The sequence below is a fragment of the Orbicella faveolata genome, unplaced genomic scaffold (genome assembly GCF_042242905.1).
Source record: "Orbicella faveolata isolate gen_17 unplaced genomic scaffold, um_ofav_v1 contig_12, whole genome shotgun sequence".
Classification (NCBI taxonomy): Eukaryota; Metazoa; Cnidaria; class Anthozoa; order Scleractinia; family Merulinidae; genus Orbicella; species Orbicella faveolata.
The window spans coordinates 19839521-19858605 of record NW_028301539.1 but is presented as its reverse complement, the minus strand read 5'-3'; the positions used below and the strand labels follow the sequence as shown (position 1 = coordinate 19858605).

Below are 19085 nucleotides of genomic sequence, written 5' to 3'. Positions count from 1 at the left end.
ATTGGTGACTGCTATCAATGTAGCCTGCGAGCAGGCTCACTTGTTGTTTGGGCGGCGGAGCCGCAACCGCGAGCCGGCAAAGCCAGCGAGAAGAATGGGGCGAGGAAAAGTGAGCCTGCACGCGAGCTATTGATTTTCGAATTCCCCGTGTTCGCTGACGAACGCAGCGATCCGATTGGTTAAAAATGACAGGCTACAGAATCCAGTGCAACCTTAGTGCATTTAACTTCACACTTCCAAGATCGCGTCTGTGGACTTTATTCAAGGAGCGTTCCTCAAGCTTTCGGTTAACTCTGACTTAAGTTTTGAACTAAAACAAGAGCAGAGAATAGCTGTGAATTGTTTGCTGGAAGTGAAGGATGTTTTCGCTGTGATGCCGACCGGTTTCGGTAAGCGTTTTTATTTCTCAGCTGTTCTCCACAGCGATCGAACAGAAGAAGATTTCGGAAAGATTGCCTAAAGAAGGCATCCGAACAGTGTGATTTTAGCTATTTGCCCGTTGATAAGCCTGATTGAAGACCAGATTAATGAGGGACAATCTCTTGGTAATTAAAAAGTTGTGACAGGCCTGCACAACTCCTGTTGAACGCAAATGTGTATTCTTTGCCTTTAGTGTAAAATGGGGTTGACTAGCCTACACGACTTCTACGGTTCGTGACATTTGTACACTTGCCGTTCTCTGTTCGCTCACTCGACCCTTTTGTCGCTTCACCCGTGTTCATGAAGGGCATTTAATGTTGTGTTATAAGGAGGAACTTAAAGTAGAGTTGAGCCGTTTGACCGTGCTGTGGCAAATTTTTAGAGGTCATAGGTCTGCATGATTTCCGCTGTTATCCGCGTTTCGCTTCGTAGAGTTTGACACCTCTGTAGTTTGCCATGTGTTTATGTATTGTTTAGGCTCATTTCTATTGCAAGATATGCTTTTAAGTCTCCATGTATTTGCTTTCGAGGGATAAAATATGAAGTTCACCGTGAACATGTTTGCTTACTTGCATTCGAATTCGCTCGGACAAACTCGGGGATTTTAATGAATACAACACCAATGTTCTTGGACATCGACATTTCCTCGCCCCATTCTTCTCGCCGGCTTCGCCGGCTCGTGGTTGCGGCTCCGCCGCCCTTGCCCGCGATACGCTGCCCAAACAACAAGTGAGCTTGCTCGCAGGCTACTATCATTGTGCCAATTTTCATGCTTGTATCAAAAAGTGCACAATTAGCAATTTGCCTGAAATTTCGAGTTATGCCCCCGGACTAACGTGTTTTCATGACACGACAAATCTTTACAAAATCCTTCCCCTGCTCCCACTTATTATCGCGGAATCTCGCTAAAACGCTTCAGCGGAGATCGGGCGACTTTAGACAGGTAAGAAAAATAACGAACCAGGGGAGGGGCTTGTAAAGATTTGTCGTGTTCAAAACGCTTGTGTGGGAGATGGAGGGGAGCTTGAGCGCGCGCTGGATGACGCGTTTCGGATTTAGGTAAGGCCATTCCCTTTTTTTTTCGTTTATTGTCGAATGCGTTTTCTGATTTTGGGTCAGTCGGTCGGAAAAGAAAAAAAACAAAAACAAAATTGGAAAAGGAGTCTGGAGCTAGGAGGCCTCAGCATAATATCCGTGGAGTCTGGAAACAACAAGGTGTGGTTACAAAGTCAACATGGTGGCAATGGAGGAAGTGTTTCCCTATCACACGGACACAAAGTCTCTCTCGTCGGAGAGTGAGCGTTCTCTATAGTTGAAGTATGAAGTAAAAACTAAAAATCTGTAAGGCAAAAAATTGCTTATGTTTCAGATTAAAGTGACAATTGTTTGAAATAATGTGTCATTGCCCTCATTGCCTTCTGGGTAAATTTTTTTTTTTGGCAAACGCGAAAATCTGGGTCGGTCGGACGACGCTAAACAGAAAAAAAAGTGGATGGCCTAACGGTACGATCATGTTGCGAAAAGCGATTTGAGGAAAAACTTTGCAAAAGAAGCTTAAATTCTTCGACTGTCGCAAAAGTATTCGAAAACAAATTCGGCCAAGTTGTAGAAAAATCTTTCGACTTCTTTTTGTGTTCGTTTGGTTTCGTGAAAGCAACGAAATTTACAGATTCAAGCGAATATTCGGATTGCGTTCAAAACGTTTGGGCAAAGAGCTGCCCCCCCTGTCAATGTTATATGTAAACCAATGTAAACCAAAAAATGTTTTTGCAGAGCGCGAAAAGGCCTAGGTACGAGTTTAGCGCTACAGTGTTACGCAGGACTTGTAAGAAGCGGTTTTCCCCGCTGTAAAATCGCGTAAGAGATGACAACAGGAGACAAAGGTAAACTATTCATTCTTTTTGTTCGTTTATTTACTCTCTCCCTATTCTGCAGGATTGTGTGCTCCCTGTGAATTGACGCTTAATCGGAAATAACAAAATACAACAAAACAACAACCGAATTTTAGCAGCCGTCATTGCTCAATCACAACATGCTAGCCATCCGATCCTTAGAGTAAGAATTCCTTGTTCTAAATTGTCATCCCCAAAAATGTGTCGCAATATTGCCAAAAGTAGCTTTAACTTACGACATACGATATAAACACGATTCTCCTCCCTTTCAAACGTGCCAATGACACCAGTGGGCCATTGATACGCATGCGCGCTCGGTCGTCTCGAGATTTTGTGACGTCACAAAGAAGCCAATGAAGCAAAACCACGCTCATTTATCTTGTGTTTCCTTGGGTGAAATTTTTTTGAAAGTTTGTATTCTTCATAATATAGATGCCTATTTTACAACATCATTTTTTGACACAATTTTACTTAGGGATTTCTCTTGTTTGATCAACTGAATAAGAAATTTAAAGATCTTTTACGTATCTACCAGATAAACTTTTCATTTTTTCACATTGAATTATTGTTCGAAATCGTTTTCACTAGACTGCCGAGTTTGAAAATATTTTACCGAGGGTAACTGTAGAAAGGAAAGCAAATAGGTGGAAAACAGCAAACAATGGTTATCTTTACGATTGGTTGTTGCCATGGCAACAGTCTGCGATACACTCTTATGAACGAAAAAGAAATCCCTGGTGTGTTGCTTATCTTCATGCGAATGCCAGGAGTTTAAATCCAAAGTTCAATCAAATAGTTCATTCTTAGTTCTTCATCTGTCTTTAGGTGTAGATACTGTTAATACCGTAGGGAGCCACCTTAAGCTTATATTCCCTAAACACGTTCGAAATACGATGTTGGATGGATACTTCAGGATGGACGCAAGGTGCTTTAGCGTCATTCGATATTTAAACCAGCTTATTAAGCCGACAGCTGTCTTAAGGCCCGTTTACACAGGCAATTTTTGTCGCGCTAAAGTTACAACTTCAAAATCGCACGTGTAAACCAGGTGCGATTTTCAGTGCGATTTGTCGCCGTGATATCGCAGGGGTTTCGAGCATGTGTGAAACTTGATGCAACTTCAGCGCGACAAAAATTGCATAGAGTTGCCGCGACAAAAATCGCCTGTGTAAACGGGCCTTTATGAAGGATAACACCACTATATATAGTACCGAGAAGTCACCTTTTCAAGGACGCAGCGTGTTTTAGATGTGCTGATTAATGCAAAATAAATTAATGCATGTTACCATGGTTCTAATTACGTCATTGTATTGCCCTATTTTGGTGCTGTTTAATATTCCACGGTATAAAACGTCGGGTTCTCGCCGTTCTTCTCTTCCGCCAGATGACAACCGCCATGTCATCACAGACTTTAGACAAACTGACTGACGAACTTAAACAGGCTTACAATGCTGTTCTGCTCCAGGTTTTTAAAGATTTGGAGGCAGAGCAGCGGGCTGAACTTTATTATTACTTTACCGCGCACATATCTAGAGATACCTTGCACATTCTTCGCTCTTTGGAAGATGCTGGCAAAGTTTCCTGGTTAGACGTAACTTCCCTGAAGAAAGCTTTGACCGAGATATCAAGATTGGATCTAGAGAGGAAGGTATCCCGCTACGAAATCAAGAGGAATCTGACAATTCTTCTTAATTTCTATGCAGAGATGAAGCTTGAATTACAACCATGCAGCCTCTCTAAATCGGTGGAATCAGTAGCTCGATGTTTGCTGGACCTCATGACGGCCATAGTTCGAGATGGATTTGACGTAAACATCGTTAGATCATTGACAGAACCGATAAAAGGGACGAAGAAAGTGTTGCTGGACTGGGAGAGGGCAATCGAACGTGAGCTGTCATATCCATGGGATAGGGTGACTATCCTTGTCCTCATCACCGGAGAAATGATTGCCGAAGCTTTGGCGAACGCAGGTCTTAGCTACACTCCAGAAGTGCTGAATATGTCTTCTACCTTGGCTGATATGATTTGCACTCGGATGATAGAACAGGGAAGCTGGGTGAGTTGACGAGCGGAGATATAATTAAAAATTATAATGAAAAGTATTTTCCTCTTTAGGTTTTGTAGGAAGGAGAATTTTTAATCGCACTTGTTTCTAGATGTAAATACCCTATCGGAGTACACAAAACATTTCATTCTCGAGTGTGATTGGTTTGAAAGTAGCACGTGATCTTTGCCAAACCGAAATCGAAACTCGACAGCAAGGTCAACGCGGAAGCTTGAAGAAATCTTACGGTTTTGAATTCTGAAGAAAGTAGGTTTGCTTTATGACCAGCGAAGACCTGTTGATTGTTCTTAAGCTTAGCAAAATGTTTTATCGAGTATTTCATGTATTGCGATACCGTTCGATATAAATCATGTCGATTGCGAATTGCAAAGTGCCACTGTCGTAAACCAGACATAACTAATCGATGACATCAATGACATCAATGAAATCAATGGCCCGATTTATACTGAAGACGGATCATCCGTCCGGAACAAGCTTGGGCAAAGAACGTAGCTCGTCTGATAATCCGTCTGTGTACGAGCTATCGCGATAGCCCGTTTAGTGAGACGAATCGTCGCTGATAACTCGTCAAGACGGATGATCCATCTGCTTTCCCTTACCTACACATAGACGGATTATCAGACGATCTACCGTTCTTTGGCCAAGCTCGTCCCAGACGGATGATCCGTCTCCAGCATAAATCGGGCCAATGAGTAATCAATAGGTAACGGGTTTCAGTCACGCAGAAAAATCTAAAGATGACAATGAGTGGCTAAAAACTAACCTCTAAAGCGCATTTTCTGTGAATAAGTAAACAGGTATAACTCAAAAAAAAAAATTGTTAGTTCTATGATCAGTATCTCATTGTATGTATACAACATGGGTCAGATCAGGGCATCCAGTTCAAATTGCATTCCGCAACGCGACCGGAACCGTAACGCTTTCATTGTGTTTACTTTGATAAGGTTTTGAACAGCGTGACCTGTTCATTCTCAAGAAATTCACGCAAAACAATGTTGAGCGAAAAGTCAACGAATTTGTCAAGGCACATGAGAAGAAGTTTAAGTTAAAGGCACTCCGCGGATCCTACAAACTGCAATGGTCGGCCGCAAAGGACAACTTTCTCACTCCCCGAAACCAAAGATGGAGAATTTTTGGTATGTCTTATTCACTAGCTCCCAGAGTGCATTTCGCTCCCACAAAGGGGTAATCGTGCGCGACATAAGCGCAGCTCGAAAAAAGTGGGAAGACACTTATCAAAAAGAATACACTGCGTGCCAGCAATAAGCTCCGACTACGTCATCGCTTAAAAATACGTCTAACACAGATAAAAGAATCACAAAAGAAAAAAATGGTACAAGAAAGCAAAAAGATGCGTCTTTCGTGCGCAGTATAATGGTCAATGAGTAATCGATGAGTCATTGATGAGTAATCAATAACATCAATAGGTAATCCATTACATCAATGGGTAATCGATGTCATCGATGAGTCATCGATAGGGCACAAAATTTTTGGGCTTCGATTACTCACTGATTACCAATTGATGTCATTGAACATCGATTAGTTATGTCTGGCTTAGAGCGATCGTCTTTGTCTTATCTGGTGTGTGCGTAAACTAATGGTTTTAACCACAGGCTTCCCAAGCTCAAAATACGTGGTGTATGGGACAGCTTGTGTATATAGAGAATTGTGTGGGAAAGTCACCGATTGTACAAAAATAGTGTAAATAACTATCTACTTTGAAACAGAGTTTTCCTACCTCAAATATGTCGCGTTCTTGTCTCTTGTGCCGATTTTGAAGCCATTCTGACGCCGTTTAGTGAAGTTGTTCGAAATCGTTGTCTCTCCGTCTAAAAGAAGGGAAAGGCGGACCACTTCATCGATCGCTGACCAGATGTCACTCCACAAATCACTCTCTCCTCAAAAGGAAAAGTCCCGAATCGCAACAAAACCAACAGTTCCATAAAGCCCAATAAATTTCACTCAACATACGTGTGCTTCTGCGGTCGAAAGACCCGTGTAGACCGAAAATATTTGGCTTAAAGTTCGCTTGTGACCGACCTCGCGCCAACGGCCTTCATCGGTGACTCTCCCATACAATTCCGCCGATCGGTGACTTTCCCATACAATTCTCTATATACAAAAGCTGTCCCATACACCACGTATTTTGAGTTTGGGAAGCCTGTGTTTTAACTTGAGTTCAGCTAGTAACCTGAAATTGCTCTCTGCGTAACATGAACAGGACCATATTCTTCACTGCTTCCCGAGATACAGTTGTGAAAAGTTAATGGCTAGAACCGACAGTGGAAACAAAATTAGATATCACTGTAATTCGGCTCCTGTATTTAACACTTATCTTGCGAAATTTGCGCGGAATCTCGCTTGTTACTCAGGCGATATTCCCATGTTAAAATCAAGGTATATTCCTCGAACAGTAAAATTGTTTTACTATTCAACACACTGATCACAAAGCACAGATTCCAAGTTTATTTTAGAAAATATGGAAAAGCGGCCATTACGTATATTGCAGGATCAGCATCAGTTGTATGCGTATAACACTTATTAAGTGGAGAATGTTAGGGAAATAAGTATGATTAGTATTATGAAATGAGTATTATCGGCGTGGAAAAATCATTCGCACTCAGAAAACGTGCTCTAGTGTTTGGGAGAACCACTCATCACCCCTAGTCTTTATCTCGCACTCACTTTTCTACAGAGCAAAATAGAGACTAATGGATGAATTAATTACAGTTATTCATCCTACCTTCCAATGTTGAAGAATTCAACATTTCGTACATTAAAGGAAGTTATAATTTGCACTGTGCAAGGAACCACAAACGAGCAAAGTTTGTGTTCGCATCAAGACTTCATCTTAAATTTCTCGAGCTACTTTTTGTCGACTGGCTTTGAACAGAACGGTAACGCAATCCACCAACACCCTCCACGCTACTCTTCGCAATCCTCCGCGTGTCACTTAGAGTGGTCAGCTAAGATCGATGTTCAGCTCTCTGCTCCCCTAGCCACTGTATTAAGATTCACTGATTAGTGTATAATTGCTCTTTAGAAGACACTAAGCACAGTCTGAGATCTCAAGGCCTACCTTTTAGGAATGAACATTGATAACAATTTAAATTTTCACAATTACATATCTCTTATTTGCAAAAAAGTCAACAACCAGTTTGATGTAATGGTTAGGTTCAGAAACCTTATTTCCAAAGATATTTTAGTGAAACTGTATAAGGCCTACATACTCCCTCATTTTGATTATTGCTCAACAGTTTGGCACTTTTGCAGTGCAAACAACAAGGACAAAATAGAAGCTCTCAACAAAAGGATTCTGAGATTCATTCTAAGCGATTTTGAATCGCCTTATAATGTGCTGCTAGACAGGGTAAACTGTCTCCAACTTCACGATCAACGCATCTGTAAATTCCTCACTATTTTGTACAGAAGTCTATTTTTCACTAGCTATCCGGCCTATATGGAAAACATGTTCTCGTTCCGTTCTACTTCATACAACATGCGTGGAAACTATATACTGGAAATGCCCAAACCTAAAACTGCAACTTTTGGTCTCCACTCCTTTACTTATCTGGCAACAAAAAATTGGAATTCTCTACCCGATTTTATAAGGTTATGTAACTTGTCAGACTTCAAAAAGCACATCAGTAAAACCAATTCATGAAACATGTAAATGACAATTTTATAATTAGTTAATATGTCAATTGTAAATATGTAAATAGCAATTTCTATTTTCATTTTTCGTTATCAAATATTTTGTTCTCGGAAATATTAGCTTGTCAAGCTACTCTGAAATTCGAGCTTAAATAAAGTTTATGTATGCGTGTATGCATGTATGTACCTTTTGCATTCATCTCTAATCATCGGGTGGGGGAGGGAGGGGGGGTTCTCCCTTATTTGGCCCAGCGCCAAACAGGGTATGGTTTTCGAGGTCTTGAATCTTAAACAGAGTATACAGTTTGACTATTTAGAGGCTTGAACAGGGTGTAAACGTTGGTGGTGCCTGGTCTACATGTGTGGCACAACACTTTTTTTTAAATCTAATAATATGATGTCAGTTATACACAAAAATACTTTCTGTACGCGCAATGAAAAAAAAATCAGGGTCTTGAAAAAAGGCCTCTTGTCTTAAACAGGGTCAGGATTTGAAGGTCTCGGGGGCACACCCCTACCCAAATTTTCGTTAAGTGACCTTCCCCTGGTCTCTAACGCTATTTGTTCCTTGACAGGAAGAGTTCTGTGAGCATGTGAAAGAACGTTACAACCCGGTGGGCGGTCAACAGCCGAATGCAATGATAGATGAAGCGGTGCAACAGTTAAAGAGGACCCCTTTTTTTCAGTAGAAAGAAACTTTTACCTTTACCATCTTTAATTTCTCTTTAAGTAGTCTACAGCAGAAAAATATAGCAATATAATCATGGAAAAATTGCCAAAAAAAAAAAAGAAAAAAAAAGGAAAAAAGAAAAAGAAAAAAAAAAAAGAAAAATAGTGGAAAAAACAAAGCCAAAAAAATTAAGAAAATAGAAAACAAGTCACGAAACAATGCCAAGTTCAACACAACAAACAAATTTGAAGTAACCGAAATGACTTCTGAAAGTTACAGCGGAACACTTTCATGCAGACTGTTGCAGTACACATGTCCAGACTGCGCAGTTTGGAAAAATACAAGTACAGTAACAAAATACTGTTACTTTTGGCGGGGCAATATCAAGATGATGCAATGCACACTTGTTCATTGTCAAGGCAGTATATTTAAAAAATGTTGTGTCAAGAGACGCAAATATTCCAAATATTACTTTGGCGGGGACTGTTGAGTTCCATCGTCAAAATAAATAAAATTTGAACGCCAAGATGGCAAATTGAGCGCATTGTAATGCAATGCCTATTCAAGATGTACAACTTGTACAACTGTGCCACTTTTGCTGAAAAAAGTGGATGCAACACTTAATACGTTTGATTGTAACGGAACAACTGGCAATTTAAGCGTGTCCCATAGAATTAAGAGATTTGTTGTCTTTCCTAAATGTTGATTAGTTTTAAACGTAAATAACGCCTACATACTTTTTACCTAGCTGTTAGTTTAGTACAGATATTTTGTAGGTGCAGGTGTCTCCTAGAATTTCACTTTCCTTTTCCGGCGCTGTTGTCAACGCCTTTTTAATTTGCTTTTTTCAGTCACTGCTAACTTATATTCGTAGCTTGTTTGTAACTACTTTTAAGTGACTGTATAGTCATTATAAGTATGAGAAGATTTTTTGTAATTGGTGGTAAAGGAATAAAAAAAGAAAACGAAAAAAATTTTCACGTCATTGTAGAGAATTAACATTGCATGGGGTTAGAGAAGGTACCCATTTCTTCAGTTTGTGATCGGTACACTCCAGATTATTGCAATTGCAGGCCATATGTCGATGCAATCATGATTGTCCTACAGTAAAGCCTCCTGTGCGACCACCTCTCGTGAGCGACTGCGTTTCCAAACTACTAAAGTTTTCCCATTACTGTGAATGGAAAGCCTTGACGCCGGCCTCCTCGCATCATCGACCGCGACCACTTTTAAGACAGACGGTTTGAAATTTTCTTTTGTTTTTAACCTCCCGTAGTCGCCTTTTTATAACAAAATCCTATCCTCTTCATACAATCCCGGCCTCTGAGAAAATCGAGTGCGTCGAGTTGTCGCACTGCATTTGCTGGTTCGCTACGAAAGACTTTTGATCGAAAAGCGCGCTCAGTTGTAAGAGAGGAGACAGTGTATAGGTGTAGAACTCGAAATCAGCTCTTGAAAGCACGGAACCTCCAGTAGTGACGTATTGAAAGTGTCATGAGCAATATAGTCGTTATTGGGTCTATAAGGTTGTTCAGTTCCCTCTGAGCGACTGAGCAACTACTCTGAAATGAAACATTCAATTCTGAGCTACATGAAAATCTGTACTGATTTATCAGAGCGAAACAATTACCCGTTTGGCAACCTATACGTAATCACAGGATTAAGGGTTGGTTTATTTCTTTTACTGACTTTTACTACGGCCGTGCACGTTGGTGCCTCTGAACTTCTTCCTTTAACATTGTTTGGACTATTATTCCAGAAAATGTCAGAAAATGTGGTCAGTTGTTGCTTTTTTCCTCCTGTAAAACTCATTTGTCTTTGAGTGTTTCTCAGACGCAAAAAATTGTTTTATAACAATGGTGAAAACCAAAAATTTTGTCGCGTTGCAGCGCGTTTTGTGCAGAAAATGTTTTAAAAATGCACCCGTCTTGGTCGAAGGGTTGATAGGTCCATCTGAGGGGCTGTGATCTACACCTGTCGTTTTTGTTGGATCACCTGAACTACAGTTTGCCGTGTTTTTAATTTAAAAGCTCCTTTCCTTCCCATGAGACGACCGACTTCTTTTAAGTCTTCGCTGTCGCAACGGTTTCCTCAAATTTCGTTCGGAATGGAAATGACTTAGTCATTTCGGACAGAAGAAACAAATCTGTATCTAAATATAGACATCCTCGGAGACGCAGGGGCTACTAGCCGAGACGAAGCGATATTTTCGGACAAAAGTTTACTTCAAGAACTGAAGAGCCCCTGGGAACTTATTCTTACCTAACCAGGTCCAGAAGTGGTCGATTTCCGTCCCGCTGATTGGCCAGAAAAATACTTTTCTGGCCAATCAGCGAGGAGGTCCAGTCGGTTAACTCTGTCGCATTCTTACACGAAGTAGATTTCTTCATCGATCGACCTGCTTGGCTTGTACAGCCGGAAAATTCTCGTGGAGAGTTTCAGAAAAAAAGATTCAACGAAGCCGAGGAAATCCAAACCGTAACATGGGGGCTAGCAAGCGATACTCTTCTCGGCGGATTTATCGAAGGTATATCGTAAATTTTTATAGCTAACGTACCCGATTTCTACACTTTTGTTTTTGACTGCTGGGAAAGCTAGTCGAGTGCACAAGCTTACTTGTTTCTCCTCAATCGTTGAATAACTTCTGAAACTTTCCACGATGTGCAAATCGCCGTTGCACGGGCACGCAACTATGTCGACTGAACGTGGGAACGATCGGCTAATTACTGCTAATTACAGTGCACTCACGTTCTTGCTATCGCGCCAAACCAAAAATCCCTTAAGGTCCGGTAATACGGGCAACATTTTTCTTCAACTTGTCTCGCAACATTGTTGCATTGCAAGTTGAAACACTCTGTTGTGCGTATTACCACTTCTGTGACCAACTTGTCTCGCAGCAAACTACAGTGTTGCAAGTTGAGGCAGCATGTTGCGCAAAGTATTCTCACCATTTAGACCAAGAAATTAATACACCAACAAGAATAACGGAGAAGTCATCAACACTTATTGACCTATTGTTTACCAACAATTCTCATCGCGTTATTGACAAAGGCGTCATCTCATCACCTCTGAGCGACCACTGTTTAATCTTCTGCGTGATCAAATCAGGTGTTCCCAAGGCACCTGGGAGAACCATTGAATACCGGTCATACAAACACTACTCCAAGCAGGAATTTCTCAAAGATCTTAGAGACATTGACTGGGACCAAGCGCTAAACAAAGAGGACATTGATTCCGCTGTCGGTTGTTGGAACAAGCTCTTTACAAACGTAGCTGACAGCCACGCTCCCATAAGGAAATCAAGAATTAAAGGAGTTCATTCTCCATGGATGAATGCAAGGTTATCTGAAGCTATGCACCAACGAGATTTTTACCATCGTAAAGCCCTGAAATCAAAAGCTGCCCACCACTGGTCGCGCTATAAAGAACTGAGGAATAAACAGGGAGATAAAGAGGTGTAAATCGGAATGCTATACCACTCTCATTACCGAAAACAAATCAAATCCAAGTCCATTATGGAAAACTCTTAATGACATAACATCTCGAAAGGAGAGAACTCCCATATCCTGCATCGAGGCAGACGGTGTTCAATACTTTGACCGTAGTAATTTATTAGGTAATTCTTATTTGTCACTTTTAGGTGATTTTTATTTAGGAGGACTCCACTGAAAACCGCCTTTGGCGAGTTGGATTTCCTCACTAAATATTATTATTATTATTATTATTATTATTATTATTATTATTATTATTATTATTAAGTAGGCTCGAGTTCTGCTTTCTGCAACAAATTTTAGTTTTGCTGCTCGTATTACCACTGAAGCTGCAACTTGTCTCGCAACAAATTTGAGTAATTGGCTGTCGCAAAGCGCGGCAATGCGGCCAAAAATATAACATGGCTCTCGGAAAGTAATAAATTTGCGCTGTGCAAAGACCTCGAGGGGTATCATAGTCTTTGGGGCACGTCGTTTGTCCGTTCAAAGCAAGTGGCAAAACAGGCAAAATGCTTGGAAAAACTGTTGCAGAAATACAACTTTTCCCCTAGCTATCTTTTACAACAACAAAACTTTATTTTGTTCCGAAACGACACTGAGCTTCGTACTGAGAGAACTTCTCTGGCACGGAAAATTAAGAAGAAAATGACGGCCACAAGTGGAAGTTCGTCGAAACGCTAAATTATATGAAAGGCCCCATCTTTTTTTACACACGATTGACAAATGAAGCGTGTAGAATTCGCAGACTTGCAACACTGTATTTTGCTGCGAGACAAGTTGATCACAAATGTGGTAATACGCGCAACAGAGTGTTTCAACTTACAATGCAACAATGTTGCGAGGCAAGTTTAAAAAAATTGTTGCCCGTATTACCGGACCTTAAGGCCGCCGCATACTAGAGGATTTTTTGTCGGCGGACAAAAAATCTCCACTTGTCGGCTAGTGTGCGGTGAATTCAGATAAGTCTGCGACAAGATCGGGGCTTGTCGGGCGATATATGACAGTGCTAGTTCTCAAAACGTCTTGTCGAGCCTTGTCGGCTAGTGTGCGGTGGACCAAGGCAATTTGTCGGGGCTCGCGCGCGCCTCAACCAATTAGAAAATGTCATGGAAATCACGTCAGTGAAATTGGTGCCATCTTGATTTTGGATGACTCGACCCCAAGCCTCGACGCGGTTAGTCGCGACAAAAAAATCGGCTAGCGTGCGGCAAGCTGATGGCCCAACAAAAGTCTAACCCGATTTGACCCCGACAAAAACAAATCTGCAGCTTTACGACAAAAAATTGGCTAGTGTTCGGCAGCTATAGTCTCTAGCTATGATCTATCGCTGTTGTCGTTCAGAATGAATTCAGTTAAAAATAATTTCAGGCAACCGTAATAATACTTCTGCACAATCATCATTAGGGGAATTTTCAATTCCCAACAATATTTCGTTTCCTTCGTTTATCCAAAAAAAAAAAAAAAACAGACACAATCTGCAACAAGCGACCTCACACTGTGGATCCATCGTACAGAAGACAAACTAAAGTTGCATTTTGGTTTGGCGATAGCAAGAAAGTGCGTGCACTGTAATTAGCCGATCGTTCCCACGTTCGGTCGACATAGTTGCGTGACCCGCGCAATGCACATCGTGGAGAGTTTCAGAAGTTGTAAAACGATCGAGGAGAAATAATATGTAAGCTCATGCAGACGACTAGCTCTCCCCGTAACCAAAAACAACAGTGTAGAAATCGGGTACATTAGCTATAAAAATTTACGATATACCTTCGATAAATCCGCCGAGAAAATTGATGGAAGAGTATTGCTTCCTAGCCCCCATGTTGGCTTGCGATTTCCTCGGCTTCGTTGAATCTTTTTTTCTGAAACTCTCCACGAGAATCTTCCCGCTGTACGGTCCAAGCAGGTCGATCGATGAAGAAAACCACTTCGTGTAAGAAGGCGACAGAGTTACCCGGCTGCACCTCCTCGCTGATTGGCCAGAAAAATATTTTTCTGGCCAATCAGCGGGACAGAATTCGACCACTTCTGGAACTGGTTAGGTAACAAAAAGTTCCCAGGGGCTCTTCAGCTCTTGGAGTAAACTTTCGCTCGAAGATATCGCTCGCCCGAAAACATCGCTTCGTCCCGGCTAGTAGCCCCTGGGTCTCCGAGGACGAGATATAGAGTAAACGTTCAGACAAGTCTTTGAAACTTAACATCACCTCTCCATTTATTATGCATGTAGCTCCTTTTGATAAACGCCTCTCACCATTCACTGACGTTACATTTACTAAACAAAATGTGAGACAGAACGTGAAAAAAAATTTTAAAATACATCGAGAAAAAGTAATAAAGCGCAATCTAAGTATTTCGCTTACACTTTTAAAACCAGGTTCTCCTCGCAACTGCTTTGAGTTTTGACATTACAACAGCTGTGGGAGGAACCATGTCCATTTGAGTCATATTTCAGGCACATAATGTACAGCTACAAGTATTCATAAAATAAGAGGCGAGCTTTCACTTTTTGAATCTATTGTTAAGAGAGTGTTAATAGCTATGCGCCAATTACGACCGTTCGTTGTCTTTAACCCCATCTCCCTGCAAAGCCCTTCATTGCAATTTTCAAATGTTGATAACTTTCCTCTTTACCGGATTGTAAAAAAAATCAAGGTTGCAGATAGTACGAGGCGAACCGAGGCACTTGCCTCGATAAAAATTTGTTTTAGGTCTTATTTATTTCTTTTACGATTGTTTCTGTGTGAATTAGGAAAAAAATACTAGCTAACAAGCTGTGTAATTTCCCATAGGCGTCAGTATAATTTTTCAGGTTCCTGTGGGAGGCCAGAAATTGAAAGTTTAATAGAAAATAAATATAAAAGGAATCTTTGTTCTGATATTGCCTCGGTAGTAAGGGGCTATGGTCTTGTTACAAGGAAATCATGGTTTTACATATTATGGTTCGCAACATTTGACGTTGCCAGGCTGATAGAAAGAGGGAAGAGAACTGCGCTATCCACGGGAAACTAAAACAAACAAAACAAAGAAAGCTGGAAAGGGAAACATCTACATGTCACTCTTTTCCATGAGAAGGATTATAAACCTAAGCAATTTAAGAGCAGTTTGCTGTAGGGATCAACTAAGGTCATGCAAAATAGAAAAAAACCGATTTTCCCAAACTTACCAGAATAAAAGCCTAGGTGAACTAGTTCTAAGAATCTAAGTTTCAGGTCGTTTAGATTGTTATTTTTTGTTTTTTTGCAATTTTTTTTGTATTTTGCGCTCGCATTTTTCGGAAGCTCCCGTTTAAAAAGTGAAAGCGTTCAAGAAAAGGTTAACCCAGGAAATCAAAAGACCTTATTTGTTCTGCTTGTTCGCGGTGTAAAATTTAAATGAAAGTTTAACGTGAATTTTTGACGAATTTTTTAAATTCATGCTTCGCGACAGAGCTCACCAACTCTGAATTTAGACGAAATTCAAGGCTCAAAAAAGCATTCTGGCACATAGCTTCGCCCAACGAGACTATACTCTGGGGAAGAACAATCATTTCAAGTACACGTCGGGCGAAAACAAAATTGGGGTAAATTAATCGGCGAATTCTGAGAATATTTTCAAAATAGATCACTTGAGCAATATGAGCGACCTTTTGACCTTTCATGTCATTTGGAAATCGACACACGGCAGCTCTTAATTTGACTTTCATTTGTCGGAATACACGTTTCTTTCTTTTGCTTGCTTTTCTGACATATTCTCAAGTAGAAGAAGTTAGGATTTTGAATCTGGAGGCATCTACCCGCTATAAAATAACAGCTGGTGTATTTGTGAAATTTGACCCACTTCGCATTTCTATATGTCAAGATCTGTTATATCCTGGATTGGATCAAAGAGGTAGATGGCCGATGTCACTACAGAAGCGGAACGTTCATGGCACAAATTCTCACTGCGTTGGTTGGACCCAATGATTAAGGTCGCTCGGATAAAAGAGCATGAAAGAAAACGATGAGTCCACTCTGAGCAAAGATTTATTGTTTTCTTTGATACAGATGATGATTTGGCACGTGTGCGCGTGACCGCTCTCAAAATGATTTGAGTGGCGCCGTCATTCCTGAGCAACTGAAAGGCCAATAGTAAGTCAATGGAAATATGTGCGAAAATTCAGTTTATGGTAACGACGCGGTGATGCGATGGAAAAAATCGAATTTACCCCCACCCCGCCCCTCAGGGAAGTACTCCTCTAATAGACTACACGGGGGGTATCGCAAGTTTCTGAAAAGAGGATGCATTGTGCCGACTTTAAGTGTGTGGAAGGGACAGACTTTTTATGGATGGTATATGAAAGAGTTATCTTGCCAGTCAAAACAAGAAAAAGTGTTTCAAAGAGTAAGCGTTAAGACGTCGGGCGGGAGCTTCCCCATATGAAATAACTGTTACTTTCGTAACTCGTTTTCTTGTTCGTTTTGTTTACATACCTATTACTTATTCACGATTATGTACATTTTTTAAGTTTTTGCTTTTCATGCTGTGATCAATACAAGTTTCGTAATATAACCTTTGGAATCATGTAATTAGAGACACCGCATTTTTATCAGTTTAGTTACGCCATCTACGTTCTCGCTATTCTATGCTATCGCTGTCACCGCTATTGTTCTAAGCTATCGCTTCTTCTATTGCTACCCTCGCAGGAGCAAGATCAAAGTAAGTCTACATATCTTAAGTCGTAATCGTGTCGTTATAGTTTAAGATCTATGTTCCATCATTATCCTTGATTTATGTTTTGTATCTTAGCTAGTATTAGCTTACATAAGCCTTTTGTATCGTTTTGGTTTTGGTGCGAACCACACAATCACAACCAAAAAAAATGTTGTTTATAGTGGTCAATGCGCTTAGCTACACCGAGCTAGTTCACAGGCATGCCACTTAAACTGAAAGAAACAAGTATATCAACTAAACACAATTGGCTTAAAAATCCCAACTGGCGGGAGGCAGACCAGTAGGCTATTTACAAGCATGACCCAGGAGTTGAACTAGGGTCTACCTAGAAACAACTCCAGCTTAGTGGTCGGAGCAGGACTTGAACCCACGACCTCCGGATTTCAAGTCCGGCGCCCTAACCACTCGGCCGCGCTGCCTCCTGTACATCACAAGTACATCTCTATTACATCACAAGTACATCTCTATTTTGTTATCCTGATTCCTTTATTGTTGATTCATCGCTCCTTCCAATGAACGCTAACGATTGATTTTACTGTGACCTGGTTTCTTTGGAATTACAATGTGCGTTCGAGTGTTTCAAGCTCCTGTTAAGCCCTAATTTACACGTGGCTTCGCTCCTGGAAAGTCACAATTACTCCTGATCTCACTTGCATTTGGGCAGGTGAAGAGTGACTGGTTGGACGTCAAAAACGCCCCAAAAGTCAGCATGGTTCAATGAAGCTGACAACAAGTAACTGGAGAACAATTTTGGCCTTGAACAGCAAACCATTCGCTAACAAGACCCTGAGAGCGTAGCGAAAGATATGCGCTTTGCAAAGAAAGCAGATAGGTGGAAGCTGTTCTCTAGCGACGCGTGCGTTTCCCTTTGCACTACAGATACAGTCATTCATGTTAGGAATGGCATCTGAGATACATTATGAGTGATTAACTGTTAGAGTTGCGCAACTGCAGCATTAGCGAAAGTTCCGTGATACCCGCCAGGTTGTACTTCAAGAAACACAGTTGTAAAACGTTCCGGCTGTGTCATCTTGAACCTATCCAACATGCATATATAAGGAAGGAACTCCAGCGTGAAAACTGACATGGCATTCCCATGCTTAAGACTGCAAGTATGGTGTGTGAAAACAGTTTCTAACCAAGGCGCAAGGTGGACAACATTTATGCATTGGGAAATGAAGACCCGGCTATGTTCTACTGTGTGGTAATTATCCTCATGTTATAAGTTGTCAACTATTCAGTACCAGACAACAGCAACAGGGCTGAATAACGTCTGCACATGTTCGAGAGGTCAGCACAACAAAATCAAATTTCGGCGCGAACGTGATGTGTGGTTCTTTCGTGTTCAGTTGAATGACAAGAAAGGAGCAGAAATTTTTCCATTATTTTGGCACCTAAACGCAAATATCTCCTTTTTATGCTTTGAAAAATGACAATTTGAACAATTCGAAGTTTTTGTTCCCAAAGAAATGCCGAGAAATACAAGAAAACTTGTAGTTAACGCGGTAAATATTTAGAGCTTTGGATTCAACCGCCACGATTCAGCGTCGTTTCGATTGACAGTCGTTTGCTTCGTTTGAGAGACAAATGATGTTTAGGGGACATTGACGGCAACACGAGAGTTTGGAAGTGTCGCCAGACGTGAGTATTACGATCTTAGTTTGTTTTGTAATCAAAATGGCACCTTTCTTTAGCGAGTCGTAAAATTTATTTTAACACAAACGCTGTGGTATGGAATTGCTGTCGTAAAACTTGTATGGTCAGCACCTGCATGCACTCGTAAGCTTACTCGCAAGACTTAAAGCTCAAAAAATGCTTTCTACAGGAACGTATATTGTAGGCTACATGTACCTATACAACTGTAGAGTACTTTTATGTATAGAGTTTGCTTATCTTAATCGATCGATATATTTCATTATCTAAATGAAACAGGGTCTGCTAAATCTGCGAGCCAGCGAGCCATGCGAGCCATTTTTGCGAGTATTTTTTTTTCTTCGATTGGTCTGAGAGGTCGTGGATTATTTCACCAAGAAACATCTCGCGCCCGACTATCACTAAACTATCGCTATAAACCGCTCGCCCGCCATCTTGAAAGCAGAGATGACCCTGGGGACGAGTATAAACGGTACAACCTCGCTCCCAGGGTACTCTCTTTTCCTGGGAAATTAATTTTAAATAAATTTAGCTACAAAAGTGCCGAAAATTGA

At 40.9% G+C, this 19085-nt stretch overlaps 1 protein-coding gene across 1 annotated transcript; it reads left to right on the top strand.

The window, feature by feature from the left end:
- Window positions 1-3669: 3669 nt before the first annotated feature.
- LOC110069346 (uncharacterized) lies at window positions 3670-9675 on the top strand. The gene is made up of 2 exons (XM_089282724.1): window positions 3670-4368; window positions 8607-9675. Exons 1-2 carry the CDS (start codon window positions 3697-3699, stop codon window positions 8718-8720), a joined length of 786 nt encoding a protein of 261 aa, XP_089138850.1. The 5' UTR covers window positions 3670-3696; the 3' UTR covers window positions 8721-9675.
- The last annotated feature ends 9410 nt before the right edge of the window (window positions 9676-19085 follow it).